Below are 23,470 nucleotides of genomic sequence, written 5' to 3' on the forward strand. Positions count from 1 at the left end.
AATCAAGTTGGAAAGATAGTTTTCATAGTCGAGGAACTTAAATCTGCAATGAAATTAACATGAACTGATAGGGAACAGCTCCCAGAAATGGAGCAGTGATGCTTAATGTAAGTAATATTGAGACCAAAGGTAATAGGTCGGGTCTGCAGAGCTTTCATATTTGAAGAGGATATGTTAGAGAAATACTGAAAATCCTAACTGAAGTTAGATGTATCTGACAGTGTTTCCTTTTTAAATAGAATTGGTACTGTTAATTATGGAAATTAGCTCTATCCCATGCTATGTCTTTAGCTTCAACATCTAAACATATCTGCCTCATGATGGGTGCAGTAATGATAGGTGTTTTAGTTGCCATTAGACAGCAGGGAGGAATTTACCTGTGGTGTTAGGATGATTTGTGTTTTAGAGCAAAACTGTATATTTCTGATTAATTTTAATTTTTAATATTTTCACATTTTTAAAATGTGAAAGTCCTTTAAAAATCCTTTTGAGGACTACACACTTAAGTACTGGTACTTAAATTATTAACATATTTCTTTTTACTAAATGTAGCAAAAACTTGTATTTTCTGATTATTTTTGTCTTATTTTTCAGCATTTTCTTGAGCTGAGTTTTGTTTTTAACCAATGAAATATTTTTTTACCTCCCTGCCTTCTCTAATCAGATAAGATTTTCAAGGAGACTATCTGATGTAGAAATCCACTCTATGTTGTTATATATTCAAATGTATTCTAGATTTGAACTCACTGTTCTGTAAGAATGAGATTTTAGGTATCGCAAATGATCTTGTGGATCATTCTTTGAATTTGAGAATACCATAATTTAAGTGAGGTGAGGTGGTATATAGAGGATAATATTCCTGCTTGGTTTGAAACTGAATTGGAGAGCAAGTAAACCTTATATATTTAGGTTCTGATTGATGTAGTGTGTTCTCTTATAATAGACTGCTTTTGCTTATAGTTTGTATCTGTGGAACTAGAATATATTGTCGTTTGTGTTGATTGTGCTAGTACAAATAAAAAGTTGCTGATACTTGGAATGAGTATTATAATGTCTGAATTCTAAAATTAATAATATATGAAATAATTTTTCAGTAAAGACCCCCCCCAAGATTGGTTGATAATTTTTCATTTATCTCACTGTGCAGTATTTATAGGAGTTCATTGAATGATGAAAAAATACAGGTTTTAAGAGAACAGTGGTACCTTATTAGGTACTAGTATTTAGTTATTAATATAAGGAGCAAGTCTGGTAACAGATGAAAGTGAATTTCATATAATAAACTGGACTAAATAATTTCTAAATGGAAGAAGACTTTGAATATCGGGGGGAACAAAAGGATGAGGAGTTAAATATATTTGAATTAAAAGATAATTAGAACAAGGGCTTCATTTTGGTCAGTTAACTTTTTGTGTTGCTTTAAGGTGTGCACCCACAGCAAAGGTGCTTTGCTCCTGAAGCCAGCCCCCTTACCAGTACCAGTGTTCTCTTTGCTCCTGGGATGAACTCACCATAGGGAGTTACTCAGCATCAGTATTCATGTCTTGTTGAGCATCCTACATGGGGATTAGGGTCTTCCCCTTCGGGAAGGGTCTTCCCCTTCTCCCACCTAACACTTTCACAGTGGCTTAAAATTCCATCTGTTAGGTAATAATAGGTCTGAATAGAACGCAAATGGAACCTGGCTTTAGTCTTCGGTTTAGAACACATGAGTTTTCATATAAACCAGGGTGGGTCCTTGACATTCAGTAAAGAGACATCCTTAGACCTTCCAAAATTTGTCACTGCCTCTAACCTTATAAAAGGCTTCATTTAATGCACTTTAGATGCTAGCACTGGTAAGTTGATTATTTCTCTCGGAGTCCACAGTTTTTGTTTAGTTTTGCTTTTTTAAAAATAACTGAACAAGAGTAATTTTATTCAAGCAGGCAGCAATTCTGTCTGTAGTTCTAGGTACTCAGTAGTGGTAAGCTGGCCTCATTCCAGCCTTAAAATGAGCACTACATGTGTTTATGTTAGCAAAGTCAGAATACTGCCGATGATGGAGCTTTTGGAAGTTAGGGGGTGCTAGTCAAAACTGAAATCTGAGAATGCTCATATTCTGCTCTCCCCATGTTAATGGGTTAGAGCTGGAGGGCTTCCAGAGAAGGTAGGTAGTTTCACCTGGAGGAAATTTTGTGCCTTGCCTTGAGTGGTTGGAAGAGCCACAGGATTCTGATTCCAGAGGTGCAAGCATTGGTTAAGGATGTCCGGGTGGGTGGGAAATGAAGGGGGAAGTGCTTTACTCAGTCCTCAGGTTTCTTAGGACAGAGCCAGCCCTTTGGCACTTGGTAATCATTGATTAATTGACTCTTTGAATTGGATCTAAGTGGTACTTTATAAGCTTCTGACAGTTCCCTGGAATAATTATTAAAGAATATTGTGGTCCTTGGCCCCATGCCTGCTTTCTCTTTCTTTGTTTCCAGTTATGAGACAACCCAGGGCATCACAAAAGTGATCATTTCCTGGCTGGTTTCGCTATTTGTAAACTTTCCTCTATCACCAAGAAGAGGGAGAAGTCTCTCCAGAGGGCATATCCTGGGGCCCTTGGCCCTCCTGCCTGTGCTGCTGCCTTTGTACCTGTGTTCCTTAGATAGCGGTTTAAAGCAAATGCAGTATTTCAGCACAGTGTAACGGCTTCTTTCTGTAGATGGCATCGGCGAGATAGGAAAATTTTAAATAAGACTTCATACTACTCACAGCATTTGGGTCTAAGCTTGTTATAGGTTTAACTTTGATACTTACATCTAGTGTTAATTTTGAATTAAGCCATAGTTCACAGGTCTGTAATTGGGATTAAGGTCCTTTTTGGTGCTCAGTAGTAATTCTAATCAACCAATTTCTCAGTCCTTAGAGGGATCCTCTGGGATGCATGGAAGATAAATCGTATCATTTTATTGCTTCTATTTATTCTCTGTTATCTGATACTTATCTTCCATAGATTGTAAGTGGGCCCTAAGAGATGTATACATCCTTAAATCAAAACACGAAGTCATTAACATGACTCCTTATCTTCTAATTGGATGTGACATCCTAGCAGTAGCAAACAAACTTTATCCTTATCCAGCATCATCCCATTTATATAATGTGTTTACAACTGCATTGTCTTTCTGATGATAAAATACCATTCTGATTAGAATACCTATGCTCCTCATGGCAGTTTCTACATGGTGTGTGCCCAGGTCATCTTTCACCTTGTGCCCATCATAGGGACTCCGTGTTAGTCTCTAGGTCTGCACCGTGTTATGTGGTTGCCACATGTGGCTGTCGAGCACCTGAAATGTGGCTTGTCTGAATGCAGATGTGGTGTACATAGAAAATAGACACTGGATTTTGAATACTTAGGAAGGAAAAAAAAAGGTAAAATAGCTCATGAACAGATGTTTTATATTGAATATGTTGAAACAGTCGTATTTTAGATATATTGGATTAATTTCATTAAAATTTTACTTTTTGCTTGGGAACTTGATATTGCCCCTGTGGTTCTCATTCTGTTTCTGTGGGAGAGAGTTGATCTGTATGTTTACTTGTGATAGTGTATCCCTTACCCACCTTCCTTTCCTGGAAAGCTTCTCACCCTCAGCATCTGATTGAAAAATGGACTGTTCATTTTGTGTGTTCCTGTTGGGAAATCTCAATTTTCCTCACTGCTTCTCCCTTTCTCCAGGTGGTTACTTATCTACCTTGATCATTATCGGTCCTACCATTGTAAAATCACCTTTGAGAAGTTATTTATATTTGGTTGACTCTCCTACTTCTTGATGTGAATACTGCTATAATTTTTATTTAAAAAAAAATTTTTTAAGGATGTTAGATATTCCTTATATTTTCTGGCTTTTACTAAGTGTAAAAATATATTATCCTATCAACTTTTTAAATAATTATGTTTCCTTTAGGGTGCTGTTTTTTCCAATAAATGGCTATCATTTAACCTCTTATTTCCAAAATGTTACAGTATGGCTTGGAAAGAATTATGAGTGAAGAGAGGAGTCTTTCTTTATTAGCCAAAGCCATCGATCCCGAGCACCCAAGTATGATGACAGATGTGGTGAAACTCCTGTCTGCGGTGTGCATTGTAGGAGAAGAAAGCATGTAAGTCTTCTCAACTCAGTTCTCTATGTAACAGTATATTTTGATTTACTTAATGTTCCTATTCTATTTTAGACTGGAATTTACTGTTAATAAGTGAATACTACTTAAGCAGCTGATTTAGATTCATAATTGGCCAAACAGAAATATTTGAGTAATAATGATTTCTCAGTCAATATAATAGTTATAGGTTAACATGTTTCTATGAAAAACTGATTCCTTCATCATATTTAAACTGTACTGAATTCAAACCCTAAATAAAAATTCTCAATGAAGACTTAAAAAAAGTACAAATGGATTCTGTTTCTAATGTATTTTTGTTTTCCAGATAGTTAATTCAAACTCATGTATATTCCCTTATAAAATCATACATCATACTATTTGGAAATCTCTTTGTAAGGCAGATTTGCAAAGTGTTATATGAAATAGTAGTACTTTACTGGTTGAAGGTACATAGTCTTTGGCCATAATGTACATCCTGAAGTTTTAAACTTTAAAGACATTATCCGCAAATGTTACGGTTATAACTAAAAGACCATTACATACATATTAAAAGATAATTATAAAGATAAACCTTTTTTTTCTTTAAAGGTTGGGGTACTTATTACAGGAAGCATTTAAAAATTATTTAAAATGCCTTTTAAAAAGGCTAAAGATAAGGGCACTTGTGATGAGCACTGGGTGTTACATGTAAGCGATGAATCACTACATTTTCCTGAAACCGATATTACGCTATATGTTAACTAATAGAATTTAAATAAAAACTTGAAACAAAACAAAACAAAAAACAAAAGGATAAAGATAGAAAAAACGGAACAACTAATAGAACAAAGAGAAATAGCCCTTTCATGAAGGCTAGGCAGAGGCCTGTGAGTGAAACCTCCCGCACGCATTTGAAAATTGCCCTGGTGGCGACCCCGCCGGGGCTGAGAGCGTGGGACTGCCCAGTGTGGACTCGTGGAGCGTCTGCGGGCCCTGCGCGGGCTTGCCCTCCGGCTGCACAGCTGCAGCGCATGCGCATCCCTGGACCAGGCCGTCCCCCGCGGCGGCCCCAGCGCGCAAAGCCAGGCGCACAGTTTCAGCACGCGCTCTCCCATTTTCAAAAGACCCTATTCATTTTATTGCAGAGTTTATTTAATGATGACACATAGGATGCTCTTTGTGCTCCCCCTGCGCCTTTCCTCCTCTTCCATCTTCCTCCCCCTCCCTCTTTCCCCTCGCATTTCTTTTCTTTTTCCTCTCCCTCTTTCTTCCTTACCACCTTCTCTTTCCTTTCCCTCTTCTTGTCCCTCTCCCTTCCCTCTTCTTTCTTTACCCTCTCTTTTTCCTTCTCTTTTTTTTTCCACCTTCTTCCTCCTCCACTTCCCTATTTATTATTTCTTTACTTCATCATAGGTTATCAAAATGATGTAGATAATGTTTACGGACTACATGTCTGTGTCTACGAAGTGAGTTTCTACAATATGCTAGGTCGTGTTAACACTGTTCTTTAAAGGAGTAGCAAGTGTAGTTCTTGTGTAACTATTATTTTTTATGTTTGACTAAATCCTTTGGCTACCAGACTTCATTTATACTCAAAAGGAAGGAGAGTGTAGTGGTTAAGAACGCCGAGACGGTGCTCACCACACAGGCTGATTTCAGATCCCTGCTCCATTTAGGAGATGTGAGGCCTCAGACAAATTGCTTAACTTATCTTTCCCCTCTGTTTCCTAATCTATAATAAGGGATAATAAAACCTACTTCATAGAACTATATACATTAAAAAGAGTTAATATTTGTAAACTGGTTTAAATAGTGCCTGATGTGTAGAAAGCACTTTATAAGTGTTCGATAAATAACCCTCATCATAGGGTTATTAGGAATAAATGAATATAAACATGTAGCTAGTACTTGATAAATGCTATGTACTTAGCTTTGAAAATGTTGCTGCTTGCTTAGGAGTAGTGATTCTGGAGTTGCGTAGATCAAGCAGTTGTCTTAAGGCATTGGGATTATTTGCTGTTTGCAATTTAATTAATTTCCAAATTTCTGATAGCCTTGAAGAGGTTTTAGAAGCTTTAACATCAGCTGGAGAAGAAAGAAAAATTGACAGATTTTCACCTATTGTGGAAGGTCTCCGGCACGATTCAGTTCAATTGCAAGTAGGTTTCATGCATAACCCTACATACTGTTTTGTAACTGTTTGCTCACTGACTTATATTCAAGTATGAAACCCTGCATGTTGTCTAATATTTTATAATATTTCAAATAATGTAGAGAATTCTATTAATGTATCTTACAGATGTAACTTGGCGGATACCTATTATTATTTCCTTAGGTTACTTTCCTAGAAGCTGACTTACTAGAGATCTCTGTAAAATATATATAATCATAGTCCATAAATTGTTTATTCTTGGTTAGTCTCAGTTGATTACTACAAATTTTAAGAAGTTTGGGCAATTAAGTGAATTATGGCTTTTCATTGATTTATTAGTTTTTATATTGGAAAAGTTAAGACTTTCCATAAATAGTAATGAGACCAAGGTACACTAAGATTTTCAAAGATATTTAAATATGTAAGTGCTCCTGGAAAGTCACTTTTAGACTTAACCATTATAATGTCCAAGCTGCATAATTAATATTCATTTAATTTCTCCCTTTTTTTAAAAAAAGAGTTCTTTTTATTGCTGGAATTATTGTTACAATTATTGCTAATAACCTGAGTATCTTTAAGGAAATAATTGATACCTGACTCCCACCTCCCAGTATTTTTAAAATTTAATTGGTGTGACCTGGCTGTTGGGATTTTTAAAGATTCTCAGATAATTCTAATGTGCAGCAATATTTGAAAACCAAGATGTACTAATAGCTATAAAGTAAATTTATTTCACGCTTAATTAGTAAAAAGTTACAGTTTTAAATTTTATTTTAAAGCTCTGTGTAGCTTGGCCTTTGTATTGTTTCTTGTTGGGGTAGGAATAGAAAAACCAAATCTCCATGTTAAATTAAAAAAAAAGAAAAGATGGTATTTGATGAACAGTCAGAAAATCTTAGGGATGGTCAAATGAATAAATTTACTGTGGCATTTCTGATGAAGGTATTTGTGCTGGTGACCTTCCTGGTGACAGTGTTTGTGAATGGCTAGTGAGGAACCCTGTTATGATTTGTTTCTCTGCGCTGGAAGCAGGCCTGGAGATTCGAGTGTATGGTCCCTGTTGCATAGGTCCCATTACCAAAGCTTCTTGAAAAAAGTCTCTCCTGACTCATCGGGGCTTGTCAGAGAGGCTGGAATGGGGGTCTGGGATGTGTTGTCCACCTCTGATGTGGACTCCGCTCCTTCAGTTTTTTGATGTGTGCTCTGGAGTCTTTTTATCATATACCACTGCTCTCATTTCCCTTCTCCTCCTTTCTCATCTGGCTCCAGAGCTCCTATTTACCACAAGCCTAAAAATGAACAGTAAACCGAGAAGAAACTTTGTAGAGAAAAACTGAACACTTACTTTATCTGAATTTTCCTTTACTACCCAGGTTACCTTTTACTCATAGAGTATTTATGCAAATAGCACTAGGTTATCAGATTAATTTTGGTCATTTTTGTAGCATATTAGAGTTCATGTCCGATTCTTAAAATTTCACTTAGGAAATGTAATAGTCACATGTAAACTTTATCCTCTAAATACTTTTTATGCTAATGTATACTTTTTTTAAAGGTTTTATTTATCTGAGAGTGAGAGAAAGCAAGTATGAATGGGGGCTGGGAATTGAAGGGGTGGAGGGGCTGAGGGGCAGACGGAGAGGGAGAAGAAGGCTTCCTGCGGAGCAGGGAGCCTGATGCGGGGCTCGATCCCAGGACCCTGGGATCATGACCTGAGCCGAAGGCAGACGCTGAGCCACACAGGCGCCCCCTACTAATGTGTACTTTTTGATCTAGTAACACACATGTCCCTAGAGTGGGAGGGGTGGTGTCTTGTGATAGAAGGAGTAGACTTGTGAGTCAAGCAGCTTGAATTTAAGCCCCAGCCCTTGGCATCCTGGCTCTGGGACTCTGAATCCTGCCCCAGACCACGTCTATGCTTCAGTTCCCTCACTTGTAAGAGAAGGATAATATTTATCACTACCTCATTGTTGATGTAGAGTTACATATATGAATGTATTTAAAATGCTTAGCTATTTGCCATAAACATTGAGTAAATGCTAGCCTTAGAAAGTAATTTTATTAAATTAAAACCAAAGTCAGTGGAGAATGGGGATTGAAGGGGATCTTCCTTTTTCAAAAACCTTAGCTGTGTTGATATTAAAATTGTTATGTAACTACAACTCCCCAGTTATACTCGTAACATAACCCAGATGAGTAAAACACAGGTTCATACACAAACCCATACACATGTTGTTATAGCAGCTTTATTTGTCATAGGCTCAAATTGGGAATGATCCAGATGTTCTTCAATAGGTGAATGGTTAAACTGTGGACACCCATACCACGGAATACTTAGTATTGAAAAAGAATGAACTATTGATACATAACAACAACTTACATGAATCTCCAGGGAATTACCTTGATTGAAAAATGCCAATCCTAAAGGTTACAAACTGGATGATTCCATTTATATAGTAGCCTTGAAAGAACCAAGTTTTAGAGATGGAGAACAGTTTAGTGGTTGCCAAAGATTTAGGATCGGGTCTGGGAAAGTGTTAGGTGTGGCCATAAGTAAATGGCAACAGAGGGTTGTGTGTGTTGCAACAGTTCTGTGTCTGGATTGTGGTCATGGTGGCGAATCTGTACATACAATGAAATTGCATAGAACGCTACTTGGACACACAAATGAGTGTAAGGCTGCTGAAATCTGAATAAGCTCTGTGGATTGTACCAATTTCAATTTCCTGGTTTTAGTGTTACAATTATGCAAGATGTTACCATGGGGCAGAATTTTGCCAAGAGTACCTAGGACCTACCTGTACGTTTTTCCTTTTTGCAACTTTCTGTATATCTACAATTATCTAAGAATAAAGAGTTAAAAAAAAATCCTGGTAAAAGTGGGGTCCCAATTTGTTTTCAGCCATATTATGGTCACTTAACATTTTAAAGCTGTGAGGAAAGGGGTTAAGAATGTCTTGTTAAGAACAAAGCCATGTTTCATCTAGGTAAATAACACGATTGACTCATTAATTGAAAGGTGACTATTACAACCTTAAAATTCATGGTAACTTACATATTAAATTTTTTTTGGCTATCAAACATTGAGGTAAACCTGTCTAATCTTGTAGAATTAAAATTGATTACCATATGAACCTGAAGGCAAACTACACGTATCAAAAATATTCCTGGGTATGTTTAGTCATTTCTAAATGGACAGTTACTCTCAGTTTATTGAAGGTGCTACCATATGGAAAATAGATATCTATAAAATTCTCTGAAAGAGAATGGCCAGTTAAAAATTGAGAATGGATTATTAGTTTATAGGAGACACTAAGACTTGAAGAAATTAAAAAATATTTAAAGATTGATGTAATTTTGAAAGGATTCCTTTTTTTAACAGTTTTATTGAGATAAAATTCACGTATCATAAAAGTTACCCATGGAAAGTGGACAGTTCAGTATTTTTGTATAATCAGAGTTGTGCAATCTTCTCCATAATCAAGAATGTTCTCATTACCCATAAAAGAATCTCCTTATCCCCTCTCCGAACCCCTTCACCGTCACCTTGTATTACCCTCATTCCCTCTAGCTCTAGGCAACTGTTAATCTGTCTCTATAGATTTTCATATTCTGGATTTTTGATAAAAATCATACAGTATGTGGTCTTTTCTGACTGGTCCTCTCACTTAATATTTTCAGTGTTCATTCATGTTGAAATATGTATCACAACTTCATTTTTTTCCCTCCAAATATTAGGCTATTCTATGGATATTCCACATTGCTTATCAGTTAGTTGTCTGTTGGTGGGAATGTGGGTTGTTTCTAATTTTTGACTTTTATGGATAATGCTACCTGTGAATATTGGTGGAGATGATTTCTTTTTTAATGACTGCTTGTTTGCCATATTTAGTGTTAAGGAATAAGGGTGGGGGCACAGCTAGCCAGCAACATCTCCCTTGGATAGTTGTTGAAGTCAACCATTTGACTCAATTCTTGAAAAATTTTACCAAGACCTAGGTGGCTGATTGTATTTGCTCTTACGAAACTAATTGCCTTAGTTGTGAGTAATTATATTTTCTTTTACGGTTATTTTTTGAAACACTAAAATTTCTTGATACAGTTTTTAAAGTTTAATTTTCATTGAGAGCAGAGAATGATGAAATTCAGCTTTACCAGTGTGTCATTTTCAACAGTGTAGGGCTCTTTCTTCTCTTGCTAGAAAGCGGTTCCTCTTAACCAGTCACTTGTTTCCCTTTAATACCGGATTCTTGCTTAGAGCTCCAGATTTGTCCTGATACTCCTGCCCCCCATTCTGTCCCCCCCAGTCAGACACAGATTTTTTCAATGTTTCATGCCGCTCTCTCATGCTGATTTTTACGTGTGTTATTCTCTCTACTAAGAACACCTTTCCCCCCCTAATGTGCCTGCCTCAATAATCTCATACCGTTAGGGAACCCTTCACAGATACTTCCTCTCTGTGTTGGTTTGCTAGGGCTGCTACAACGAAGTACCACAGACTGGGCAGCTCAAATGAACTGAAAGTTCATTTTAGCATTTTTTTTTTCCATTTTTTAATAAGTTCAGATTAAATTTCTATACTCTTGATTATGAATAAATGATGGGAAAATTTTTTTTTTAAATTTATTTTCCTACTCAACCTTTTTGTTCTGGGTTTTTACTCTTGAAGGAAGGTTCTCATTATTACTAAGCCCAAGCTAGCAGGTGGAAAGCTTAAGTAAGGAGTTGAAGGTACTGTTTTCCAGATAGCTAACGTAGGGAGTTAGGGGGTGTGGGGAAGTAAGTAGATGGTCTTTTCTGGGACTGTTGGTTGTTCTCTATGTCCTTTAAAAAGATCAAGCAACCTTTTAGTAATATCTAAAAATACTTTCCTCTTTGGGTGTTTCTGAATTTTCTATAAGTAAAGTATATTTTAGAGCTAGCTGGTTATCAATTTTCCCATAAAGCTATTGCTCTAAGTGCCCATTTTATACCATTACCTATATAATTTGCATTTATTGAAATGTACTAGTCTGGTTTATATTAGCAAATCACCAAATTAAAAATATAATTTGTTTATTGCTGAATAAAATAGGAACCGATTGCTTTTAAATTGGAGAAAATGAGAGTAAAATAAAAAAAATTCTCATTCTTTTATTGAAAACTATAACAAAGTAGTTTTTAAAGGATTGTTAGATTTTTTTTGAGTCTGATAATAATAGATAATGTGACTGCCCATGTTTCTGATAAAATTGAACATCCTTTCATTCCTCCCACTCATATGGTATAGTAAGACAGTGAAAAAAATGAATGCCACAGATGACTTAAAATTATTTTCAGGCCTTAGACAGTCTTTCCTGTCAGGAAAGAAAGTACTCATATAAATATCAGACTTTACTTTTCTCAAGTGTATCAGAGAGGGGTTTTCAGATTCAAGCAGCATAATCCACTGTGGATAATTGAAGCAGGAAGTGGTACTGGGTCCTTAACAGAATTTTTGGCAGGCCCAGGGAACTCTGTGTGGATGATATTGGCCAATGTAGAAGTGCCACGCCACATGTGGGAATGTTCTAAGGACATGCCACTCCCAACATTCTATGCTGGTCAGCGCCTGACACTCTAGGACGCAGGGCGATGTAGCAGCAAACCTTGCCTCGCGCGGCCCAGTCTGGAGATGTGTGATTGTCCCCTCATGTTGGCTCAGTCTTCCTTACTAGAAGAGGGTCGGAAGAAGTGTGAGTGAGCCAATCTCTAGTTTCAACCACGTGTTGAATTCCTCTGTTATTTTCATTTCTTTCATTTTTCTTTTCTATGTATGTCTTGTCCCTTCTCTTCTTAGAGCCTTTGCTAGAGCATCAAACATGAGCTAGATTCTAGAGTTTGTCCAAACCCTTGCTGTTGGTCACGGGACTGTTTGAATTGTGGTAGATTTTTGTCAGGAAAGGAATCAGAGTGTGGGAATCCTAGAGTTTTTGGGTGGATGTTTGCTTTTCTGTGCATTTGTACTCAGGTGTGGTGACAGCACGCTACATTTTTCCAATGGTGTCTTCCTCTCAGTCCTCTTGGACTCAAGGGGGGTAGTGTCAAGAACATGAAGGGTCTGTGCTTTTTACATTACTTGTATATTAGCTGTTAGTCTGCCGTAGGTTTATGGGTGCTGTGGGAAGACGTGAATCCCTGGGTCAACAACAAAGGACTTCATTCTCCACAGCAACAGTAGTGGTTTGAGGACAGCTTTGTATCAGCCCCAATTTCCAGTTGCAGTGGGTTGTGTTTTAGGAGAGAATCCCCGAATACAGGGAATTCAACTCTTACATCACGGGCAGCACTTAATTCTGATTGATGCAGGCGATGATGAAATCAGTTCAGTTTGTCTCGGAGTATTTAATTAAGGCTGTTGGTTCACCAGACTCCAAGCAGCAGGTTGAGGCCAACATGCAGTATGGACCCCAGCCAGGCCTTCCCGGAGTCAGCTGAACAAATGGAGTCAGCTGAACAAATCCCACAGACCATCAGGGTCTAACTTAGAACACCAGAAGGCTTTATTCTTAATTTTTTCTAATGATCTTTCCACTTTGCCTGGGGTAGTCAGGTACAGAATGATGTATTAGTGATGGCACAGACTTCCCCTGGTTCAGCAAGAAGGAAGTCTAGGGCAATTTTTTTTTTTTTTTTTTATCCACAACAACCCTAGCTAGTGAGTTGAAGCCGAATGCTTTCCAGGGCCAGTGAGGTATCATTGATAACTTCAACTAAAATCAGGGACAGATATCTTAGCTCCTTTTCTAATTGGGTAACTTCCATCATAGGGATAAATGCCTGCAGGGTACACATAGTTACTTTTTTCTGCAGGACCAATGGTAGCCTCAGTTTGGAGAGTCCTTCATGACTGTCTGAGGACTAGTGTTTGCTTAGACGCTTGAACATCTCTTAGGATCAGCTCTGAGGTGAAAGGCAGTGTTTTTGGAGAGATAAGCAAGTTAACGCCTGGCTTCTTCATAACATATATAGTCTTGAAGGTCTACATGGTGCTTCTGGAAGGAAAGTATTATTTGTAGTTATTGGGGTCCCCCAGTTGGGACCTTTATCAAACAGGTGGCTACTTGGTAATAGTGTTTTCAATGTGGCTTCCCAGCTGGCTGATAAACTTTAGGATTCTCAGTTCAGGATAAAATTGAGGCCAGTCCTTGCTTTTGGAGCGTCTGAAGGTTTGTTTGCGAGGCCATCTTGTGCTATAGGAGAGAAACTCTGAGTTTAGAAAACCTTAATCTTTGGGGCGCCTGGGTGGCTCAGTTGGTTAAGCGACTGCCTTCGGCTCAGGTCATGATCCTGGAGTCCCTGGATCGAGTCCCGCATCGGGCTCCCTGCTTGGCGGGGAGCCTGCTTCTCCCTCTGACCCTACCCCCTCTCATGTGCTCTCTCTCTCTCATTCTCTCTGTCTCAAATAAATAAATAAAATCTTTAAAAAAAAAAAAAAAAAAGAAAAGAAAACCTTAATCTTTATAGTGGGTCGTAATTGTGTCTGCCTTTTGCTCCAAAGAGATATTATCTTTATTATACTGGACATGAAGCATGCCTACCTATTTGCTATTCATACATCCTCGGAAAGAACATCCAGAAGATGGCCCACCAGTGCCTCTACTTGGAATGCACACAGAAATGTAAGAGACTCAGGGTGAATCGTCCAGTGGTAGGGAAGAGACCACCAAACCTTCTCCTGTCAGCCTCTTGCCTTCAGTTTGATCCTCTTGGTGTTTCTCCTATACATTCATTATACCTTGATGTACATTGAATAGAATAAAACCTTCATTCCTTTTGGTTCATGTGATACTACAGAGTATTTTCCCTACCTTAATTACTGACTAAAGGGACATAGAGCAAGGGTGGTAGGTGATATCCTTACAAGAGTCAGTGGACAGTCTTTCTAGGATTCTCACGGGAGATACTGCTCTACCCTAGAAGGTATTTTTCAGAGAGGCAAAAGGCAGAAATATAATCCAAGTCTTTAGTATCTCTAGAACTGTTATTAGAGGAAAATCAAATTTCAAACACATCCAGACACCTGGCATGCACGTGGTCTTAACAAATACCTCATGGTTACGTATTGAAGTGTATAAGGTGCTCACATTTAGAGAACAGGAAGAAAAAGTGAAAGTGTCCTGTTGAATGTGAAGATTCATTTATAATACTTATGACTCAGACAACTTGGAAATGATATTCTTGCTGAAACTTGTTTGGTAGACCAAGGCTGTGTTAATCTGGGTCTTTTGGAGAAGCAAGAGATTTAGTATGCATGGCACTAGGGAGAGGGCCTGGAGAGGGCTGTGGGGAGGTGGGGAGATGTCCAGCTCACTGCAGACCTGATGCCAGGTGGAGGAGAGAAGGAAGGATGGTGAAGGGAGGGAAGTGTCTTGGGCTGCTCTACACTTCCAGGAGAACTTGGCAGGGTTGTTGGGGAATCCTCAAGCCAAAGCCCCTTGTGTCCCATTTTAGTATTCTTGCTGTGTTCAGACATTGGCTGGGAGAAGCCTGTGGGGAGTGTGGCCTCAGCTCACCTGTTGTGATGGATTTTCCAGGGTAGCAGCTGGGGCTGGGCTGTTGCTTGTTTTTATTCCCTGCAGTTAGAGATTGAGAATTGCATTCCTGTGGCTGCTACAAAGACAGTTTTTCTTAAAAACAAAACAAAAAAACTTCAATTTCTGGATTTCATTGAGTTCAGTAACAATAGATATTTGCAAAATTGATTCGGTCACATTTTCTTATGTCTCAGTAAGTAGGAAAAATTACCTTTAATGGAGTTATAGTCACTGTACTTTGAAATTTGTTACTGGGCAATAATTGAGAAATATGACATTGAAACAAATCATAGGTTTAAATGACTTTTTAGATATAGTCAAGTTTATTTGCTTCTCTTTCTTTTTGTTTTCTATACCCCTTTAAATGCTCAAAATATTCCCAGGTTTAATTTTGCTTGAGACCAAATAAAGATGTTACTATAATGCATAGTTCTATCTTAATTTACTATTCCTTTTTGTTTCAAATATCTCCACTGCCCCCTCTCTGCCAAATTACTAACCGAAGTTATTTTCAATTTCAAGTAACTTGTCCTCATATTTAATGAAGAACCAAATGAAGAATAGAGATAGTAGAAAGTTTTTGTATTTAGGACCAGTGTTGGGGCATCCCAGAAGGATGTGGAGATCAATTTGTTTTAATTCCTCTCTGTGAGGTTTACATCAGTAGGATTAATATATTAATATAAATGTTAAATGTATTGAAATGGACTGGTAAATAATATGCCATTAAGCTAAGACGTTAAGGAAACACAGTGGAATAATAGTCTAATGTGAACTCATGCTGTTATAGGGAGCACACATCTAAGTGTAAATCAGCGGTGAAAGTTTTTGTCTAGAATATAAATTTCTTCACTTATGCTATGGTAGATCACCGGAAAGATAAACTTACCTCATGCTTCAAAGGTAACTGTACAGAGTTTCATAATTAAGTAGTCAATTAGTTAATTATTCAGTACTGCTGTGCACTGAGTTATACAAGACCAATACAGAAGTACACTCCTGCCCGGGGCGCCTGGGTGGCTCAGTAGGTTAAGCGTCTGCCTTCAGCTCAGGGCATGATCCCAGGGTCCTGGGATCGAGTCCCACATCGGGCTCCTTGCTCAGTGGGGAGCCTGCTTCTCCCTCTCCCCCTCCTCCTTCTCCTCCCCCTGCTTATGCTCTCTCTCGTTCTGTCAAATGAATAAATAAAATCTTAAAGTACATTCCTGCCCTTAAGAAGCTTATACTTGGGAATCTAAAGCTAGCTAATGTTTCATAAGTAAAATGCAGTAGGAAGAGTTCCAGCAAAATGCATGGGAGGACACAGAAGAAATGAATGCTGTCTCAATGGGGAGTGTCTGAATAAATACTTAAAAATCCGTTTGTTTTTCCAGTATTCCCATTTATATAAATTGTAGCTTCTTGAATCCTGCACTTTGTTTCTCCATGTTTGTATGGGAGCTATGCGGTTACCTCCCATTCTGATTTGTTCTCTTACTGTGTCTATCATTTACAGAGTAGTCCATTGGAAGTCTAAATAAAATTAGAAAGAACTTTATATCTGTTGATCTACTTTACTGTTTCTGTGTTTGTCTGCATAATGTAGCCTGGTTAGTTTTTATTCTGAATTAACGCCTGTGCTTTTTAAATTCTTTGGAGTTTCTTTGCACTAGCAGCAAACTGTTTCTCTGTAAGCATCATTTACTCATTTTAACGTGATAAATATGAAATCTGATTGTGCAAAGAGAAACAGATGATTTCTGCTATGGGGTAGGGAAGATGAATAGCAGTGTAAGCTGTATCTTCCAGGCCCAGATAATAATTATTCACAGATTCTGGTAGAATTTTTATGTAAGGACTTGACTGGTACTTGTTTATAATGTGAATTTAGCTTATAAAGCGGATATATTTTCAGCATCGTATAGCCATCATTTTACTTGTAAAAACATCTACTTGTATTGAGGACGAACATGTTGACCCAAGTGTGAGCTTTCTAAAGAATATCCTTGCGTGGGCTGTCGGATACCTTCTCCGTTCCTTCAGCACAGTCACGGAGAAAGCATTTGCTCTGGTGGCCTTTGAAAAAATTGGTTGAGCTTCGTGTTTGACCCTCAGGCATCATGCCTGTTAGAGTACCTTGAATTTTGTGCTTCACTTTCATTCGAGTCAGAGGTTTTGGGTCAAAGTTTACAACTGCATAAAGTTGTTTATTTTTTCTCTCATCTTTGCATTGAGCATGGTGATAGGAGTAAGTTAAATTGTGTACTAGAGGAAAGTTAGGTGACGGGTATTCACAGATGAAGAAACCTGACTGTTTTCAAGGGCAGAAAGCTTCTCTGCTGATGAAGTGTTGTAGATGGTGGCATGTTCCTTCATGCGTCTTGCTCATTAACCTCTTCCTAGGTCTAATGATTTTTCTTTGATCATTTGCCTCGTTCCTGAGATTGCCTTTGACCAGATCTATTCCTCATATTGATGATCTTTGAGATTTCTGTTTACGGTTTATTTACTTTGCCCCCTGTTGTGTGTCTCTGCCTTCTAGTTTACCGCATTACTGGCATTGCTGCCACGATTTGTAATTACACTTCTGGCTGCTCATTTTCCTCGGCTTGCTCTGTGGGCTTGGCGGGCCACAGTCCTTGCAGTGTGCCTTTGGTTTGCTGCTGCTCTCCAGGAAACCTTCAGCTCTCCTGAGCCCTGGATGGACGCGCACACGCACATGCACACACCCCTCCAGCTACAAGTTATGCTAGATATACTTTTCTCATGCAAGGCTCTTTCTTGATAATTGAGACAAGATTAACAAAATGAGCTTGCCCTACCCGCTTTCCAAATCATTAGAACTGAGTCCATGATTTAACACCTAAAGAGAAGTGTCTTACTCGCTGAGACCAAAGGTTAATAAGCAGTATTTCTAAAGTATAAAGATGCGTTTGGAGGGAGAATATTTCAGTGCCGATTTTAATCGTCTTGGTTACATATGGTACACATGAGCAGGTGTTTTACTACTTGGGACAACAACTCTATCTCTTTATAGAGACTGTTCTTGTCAAGTCACCAATTGGCCAAATGCAGTGGTAATTTATTAGTCATCTTAGTTGACCTATTAGAGCCTCTGACTCAGTTGATCACTCTCTCTGTTGAGACACTTTCCTCCCACAATTCCTGGGTACCCAAGTGTCCTTTTTCTTCTACCTCACTGATGCCTTTTTACTTTATTTCCCCAGCCTTTAAAGTAAAACCTGCAATCGAAATGCCCCCTCAGTTCCTGTATGTCTTTTTTCTCTGGCTACTTCTGGGTGGTTCCATGTAAGACCCTGAGTTTTATGTGCAGTTGCTGTGGTCATGTTTTTCTTGAACCTGGGTCTCTTATAGCCAGTTTCCTTTTCCACTTTTCTTCAATGCCTGTCACTAATAGATATTTCTAACTTAACATCTCTAAAACCCAACTCCTCTGATCTGTCTTCCCAAGCCTCTTTCTCCCATCTTAAATGAATGATTTATTTTCCACCTTAATCAATGATAATCCCATCCTTCGAATTGCCCAGGCCAGAAACCTTGGAGTCAGTCTTGACTCTTCATCTCTGAGAGTGATTTCTGTCTTTTTCCACAGCTGTATCCCTAGCACTGAGAATGCTTAGTGGGCACCAATAAATAGGCTTGTAGGGAATGAAATGGTTGAACAGGTACACAGAGAGTGAATTCTGTATTTTGATGTCCAAAGATAGAAGCTTTAAATTAGGATGCTTCTAGGAGGACAGAAGCTCTTTGTTTTCTTACCCTCATCTATTCCACAGAGAAGTACGTTTTGTGATGCTCTTTTTTTTTTTTTAAAGATTTTATTTATTTATCTGACAGAACAAGTAGGCAGAGAGACAGGCAGAGGGAGAGGGAGAAGCAGGCTCCCCGCTGAGCAGGGAGCCCGATGCGGGGCTCGATCCCAGGACCCTGGGATCATGACCTGAGCCGAAGGCAGCCGCTTAACCAGCTGAGCCACCCAGGCGCCCCCGTTTTGTGATGCTCTTGAAACAATATGTTAAATGCAAATTAATGGAGATTATATAGGCTATATTTTTGGAACATCAAGCAGCATGGTGATTGTTTATGATGAATATTACAATGCCATTATTTCCTTGAGCTTCTGTTAATATCCCCAGCTGACATAGGCAAGGTACCCAATAACTAGTGTTTTGTGTTTTTTTTTTTTTTTTTTAAAGAATGAATGATTCCTAATGTACATTTATTTATTTATTTATTTTTAGAGAAAGTGTTGGGGAGGGGCAGAAGTAGAGGGAGAGAGAGAATCTTAAGCAGTCTCCACACTCAGCAAGGAGCTGGCTGCAGGGCTCTATCTCATGTCCATAAGATCATGACCTGAGCCAAAATCAAGAGTCAGATGCTTAACCAGCTGAACCACCCTGGTGCCCCTCCTAATGTACATTTCAATCTCAAAATTTTAAAAGCAGGATTTATCCAGTTCTCTAAAACCTGTTTCTCTCCTTGCATTTTATAGCTCTGTTAATGGTATCACCTCCTATCTAGTTGAAGAACAAAGGTGAGGCGGCTCTCGTGAATTCTTCTGAGTCAACCCCATGTCCACCCAGCTGTCAAATTCTGTCAGTTTCTCCTACATTTTGAATGTTCAAGCTCTCATCATTGCTTACTAAAGTTCCTTCTACAATAGCTCCTTAATTTACACTGTTACCTCTACTGTTCCCTCTCCTTTACATAGAATCCCTTGTGGTTTCCCCTGTTTCCAGTTGAACCTGAATTTTCTGACTTGGCACATAAGTCTGTGCCTGTCTCCTTGCCCAGCCTCATTTCTCACGACTCCTTGCACTGCTCTCTCCCTTCTTACCCTTGCGAACTGCTCAGGATATTGGAATTCCTTGTAATTCAATGGAACGTCCCATGTCCTCTAACCGGTTAATTCTTTGGATGCTTAGAACATCTCATCTCGGTCCTTCACTTCGTCAGGCTGCCTTAAGAGCCTGTGCTGTTAACCAGCTGTCCTTGTCTTTAGTTTCTCCATATTACCGTTGTATGTGGAACATATGTTCTCTTCTACATAATCTATGTCTATCATTGTATCTATCTTTATGAGGGTAGGCAATATGTCTTGTTTACCTTCATAGTTCCTGAGCCTTTCCCACTGTCTGTAGGAATTGAGTTCAATGACATAGATGCTATATTGGAACCTGCTTCTGCTGGTATGCTGTATTTGTGTGAAATTGTATGATCAAATGAGTCTGTGTATCTCAGTATACATGTTAAAAACCTAGAAGGAACTCTTCGATCTTTACCTTGATGATAGAATTATTTTTCTGTAAGGAAACACTACATTTTGCTGTATGCTTGTATATGTTCATAGACCTATGTTTACATGACATCCATTAGAGTGGTTATAGGTCATGGTAATGGCCAATTACCATTAGAATTGGGAAGGGATTTTAGATAATTAACTTAAATTCATTATTTCAGCTTACGTCAATTTTCTGTTTTTCCTTTTTTAGGAAATTGCCTTTCAGGATGTTTCCTGAAAAGAATTTGGATTATCCTTCCCCTTCTTTTTCTTCAATTTCATGCTGCTATTGTTCTGCATATATTTACTTTACATTTAAGTCCTATTTCCTGCTAATTTTTATACTGCTTTTTTTGCTGCTTTGAGTTGTCTATAATTCATGTCTTTTCCAGAAACCTAGCCACTAACACTATCTTAATTGCTCTGAATGTAGAGAAACATTATTTAAATGTTCTTTGAGATCTTTTAAAACAGCATACTATTGCTGAAAAACTATTTGTGGCTACTGGGTAATGAGTGGCCGGGAGGTGGAAAGAAAGCATTTTAAACTTTGTGACATGAGCCAGTTACAGCTGAATGAATGTGTACTGGTAAGGTAGCCTCTGTTTTAAGTTTATTCTTTTTTTATTTTAAATGTTTCCCTTTTCCCTATTTATCTTCTGACACATTTCCTTCCTCCAGTTTAAATAGTCTTAAGTTTTGACAGTAGAGACATGCTGGTCAGATTTTAGTATTTAGACAGCAAATACAGTAATTACGATATATTTCAACCAGCAGGACCTGAGACCCCTGTTGGTGTCTTAATCCAAAAAAAGGCATTTTTAAATTCATATAAACCTTGCCTTAAGGGATGGAGAAAGGACAATTTAGGGAACAGCATGAGGTTAAACATATTGATTAGTAAGCCAGTCACTCTTGTTAGACTCTGGTAGAATGTAGACTTAGAAAAATAACATCATCATCAGCAACAAAGAATACTTTGCTTCTGTAGAGACCATCTCTTTTGCTTCCAATCTCTTTTGCTTTGATTATATGGATTTCAGATAATGAAAGATAGATTTCAGCCAGGGGGTAAAAAAAAAAAAAAAAAGTAGATCCACTTTGAAATTTGGAGTGTTAAATACCTGGAAAATACATGATTTTTACACTTTTATCATTTAAGGTATATACTAAAGGATTTAATTAGCTCTGTAATTTCTTTATGCCTTCGGAATAAACATGACATATATTATTTTTGAATGCTTGCCAAAGTGTAAGAACCATTGCTTGGGTAATTCTAATTAATTGTTCAGTGTTCCTAAGATAGTTTTTGGTTATAACAACCCCGTTAACCAGATTCAGGACATTTGCTGACCTTGAAGTGTTTGGGACTTTAGGTTTCTCTTGATGAATGGCAAGTTACCATTTTATTTTAGGTAAGCATTATATATCCAATAGAGATCTATAGTTTTTCAACTAGGATCTTCAGTTTTGTGTTGTATTTGCGTTGAGTGATATTTTTGGACAAGAACTTAACTTTGGGCTAGAGTGGATTTTTTATGGAGTACTGCCAGTGCCTAATGTTTCTGTCTCTTATTCCACAAGAACTCCCAAACAAATGAAAAATTAAAATAAAAAAAAAAAACCCTCCACTGAAATATTTCTTGTTTAATTTGTAATTGACTAAAATAATTTACATACAGATTATTATTTTAATAGGTTCTCCTCTGAAGGAAGATGTTTGATTCTTAGAACGAAACCTTGATATTTCAGTTCTACGACTCTTTCTTTAATGTTGGAATCTGAGCCTAAGTCTCACTGCGCAATCTATTGTAGGTAGCGTGTATGCAGCTCATCAATGCCCTTGTTACATCTCCTGATGATTTGGACTTCAGGCTCCACATCAGAAATGAATTTATGCGTTGTGGATTGAAAGAGATCTTGCCAGTAAGTGCCCTGCAGTCTCCTTATTAATATTTAAATTAGAGGAGTACTTGAATAGGGGGAAATTTAGATAAATTACCTTCAAGAATAATTTATCTGTGGGGAAAAAAGGCTTGAGTATAAAAATTTGTGAAATACAGATAAGATACGAGTATTATTTAACACTTTAAGTGTTTGAATGCTATAAATCCAGTCAAATGGTTGGTTTACTGTTTATATGTTTTTCATTAACTTTTTTGCATTATTAAAAAAAACTGTTGATTGTCATTTCTATTTAATATCTCTAGAACTTAAAACGTATGAAGAACGATGGCCTGGATATCCAGCTTAAAGTGTTTGATGAGCATAAGGAAGAAGATTTGCTTGAGTTCTCCCATCGCCTTGAAGATATTAGAGCTGAACTTGAATATCCTTTTGTTCTGAAATTAGTGAAATAGGAAAAACTGTTGCTAAACCCCAAACGACCAAACCTCTGAAGCCATTTCTATATAAACAATATAAAGTCAAACCTTTATGAATCAGACTGATTTTTTAAAAATTTTATTTAATTATGTTAATCACCATAATTACATCATTAGTTTTTGATGTAGTGTTCCATGATTCATTGTTTGTGTATAACACCCAGTGCTCCGTGCAGAACGTGCCCTCTTTAATACCCATCACCAGGCTAACCCATCCCCCCACCCCTCCCCTCTAGAACCCTCAGTTTGTTTCTCAGAGTCCATAGTCTCTCATGTTTCATCTCCCCCTCCGATTTCCTCCCCTTCCTTTTTCCCTTCGTACTATCTTTTTTTTTTTTTTTTAACATATAATGTATTATTTGTTTCAGAGTTACAGGTCTGTGATTTATCAGACACATGAATCAGACTGATTTTTATATAACTTTTTTTATTAGCGTGTGTGTTTCTGAGTACATGTATATGTAAATCAACGTTACAACCTACAGATGGATTCTTTTAGGGCCTTGTGTGTGTGTGTGTGTCTGTGTGTCTGTGTGTGTGTACGTACACTATCTGTTTTTTTCTTTTCATGTTTGGCACCTCCCCTCCCCTAGTGCTTTCCAGCATTGGGAGTAGGGTATCCTTAGCTTGCTGGCTGGCTCCTGCCCTACACCTTGGGGGCACACTCACATGGGCCTTTGTTAACTCTGTGGGTCTGCAGATCTCTGTGCTTTTCCAGAAATCCACCAGGTTTCTGTCCTCCACTGGGGCTTCTCCATGGTGGATAATGCCTGGCACCAGCTCTCTTGATAAATGCACTCTGAAAACCTAATATGGTATTCACAACCAGCTGCCCATTACCCTTGCCGCCAGCAACATCTTACCTTGAGAGAGGCACATGTTTGGAGTTGATCGTGGAGGAGAAGCCAGGGAGTGTCAGGTCAAGTTGTCATTTGCAAAATGTTTTCCTCTACTCTGAATCCTGGATACCTGTGTTTTATTTGATGTT

The 23,470-nt window shown here is 38.1% G+C and overlaps 1 protein-coding gene across 2 annotated transcripts in view; it reads left to right on the forward strand.

Moving 5' to 3' along the window:
• Positions 1-23,470, forward strand: part of DIAPH3 (diaphanous related formin 3) — a 484,732-nt gene that overhangs the window by 137,170 nt on the left and 324,092 nt on the right. For both annotated transcript variants that reach the window (XM_078070282.1, XM_078070281.1), the window contains 4 exons: positions 3,995-4,131; positions 6,164-6,269; positions 21,914-22,024; positions 22,309-22,427. In XM_078070282.1, the coding sequence (XP_077926408.1) occupies positions 3,995-4,131; positions 6,164-6,269; positions 21,914-22,024; positions 22,309-22,427 (473 nt within the window). The remainder of the gene's footprint in view (positions 1-3,994; positions 4,132-6,163; positions 6,270-21,913; positions 22,025-22,308; positions 22,428-23,470) is intronic.

The sequence above is a fragment of the Halichoerus grypus genome, chromosome 4, assembly GCF_964656455.1.
Source record: "Halichoerus grypus chromosome 4, mHalGry1.hap1.1, whole genome shotgun sequence".
In the NCBI taxonomy this organism is placed as follows: domain Eukaryota; kingdom Metazoa; phylum Chordata; class Mammalia; order Carnivora; family Phocidae; genus Halichoerus; species Halichoerus grypus.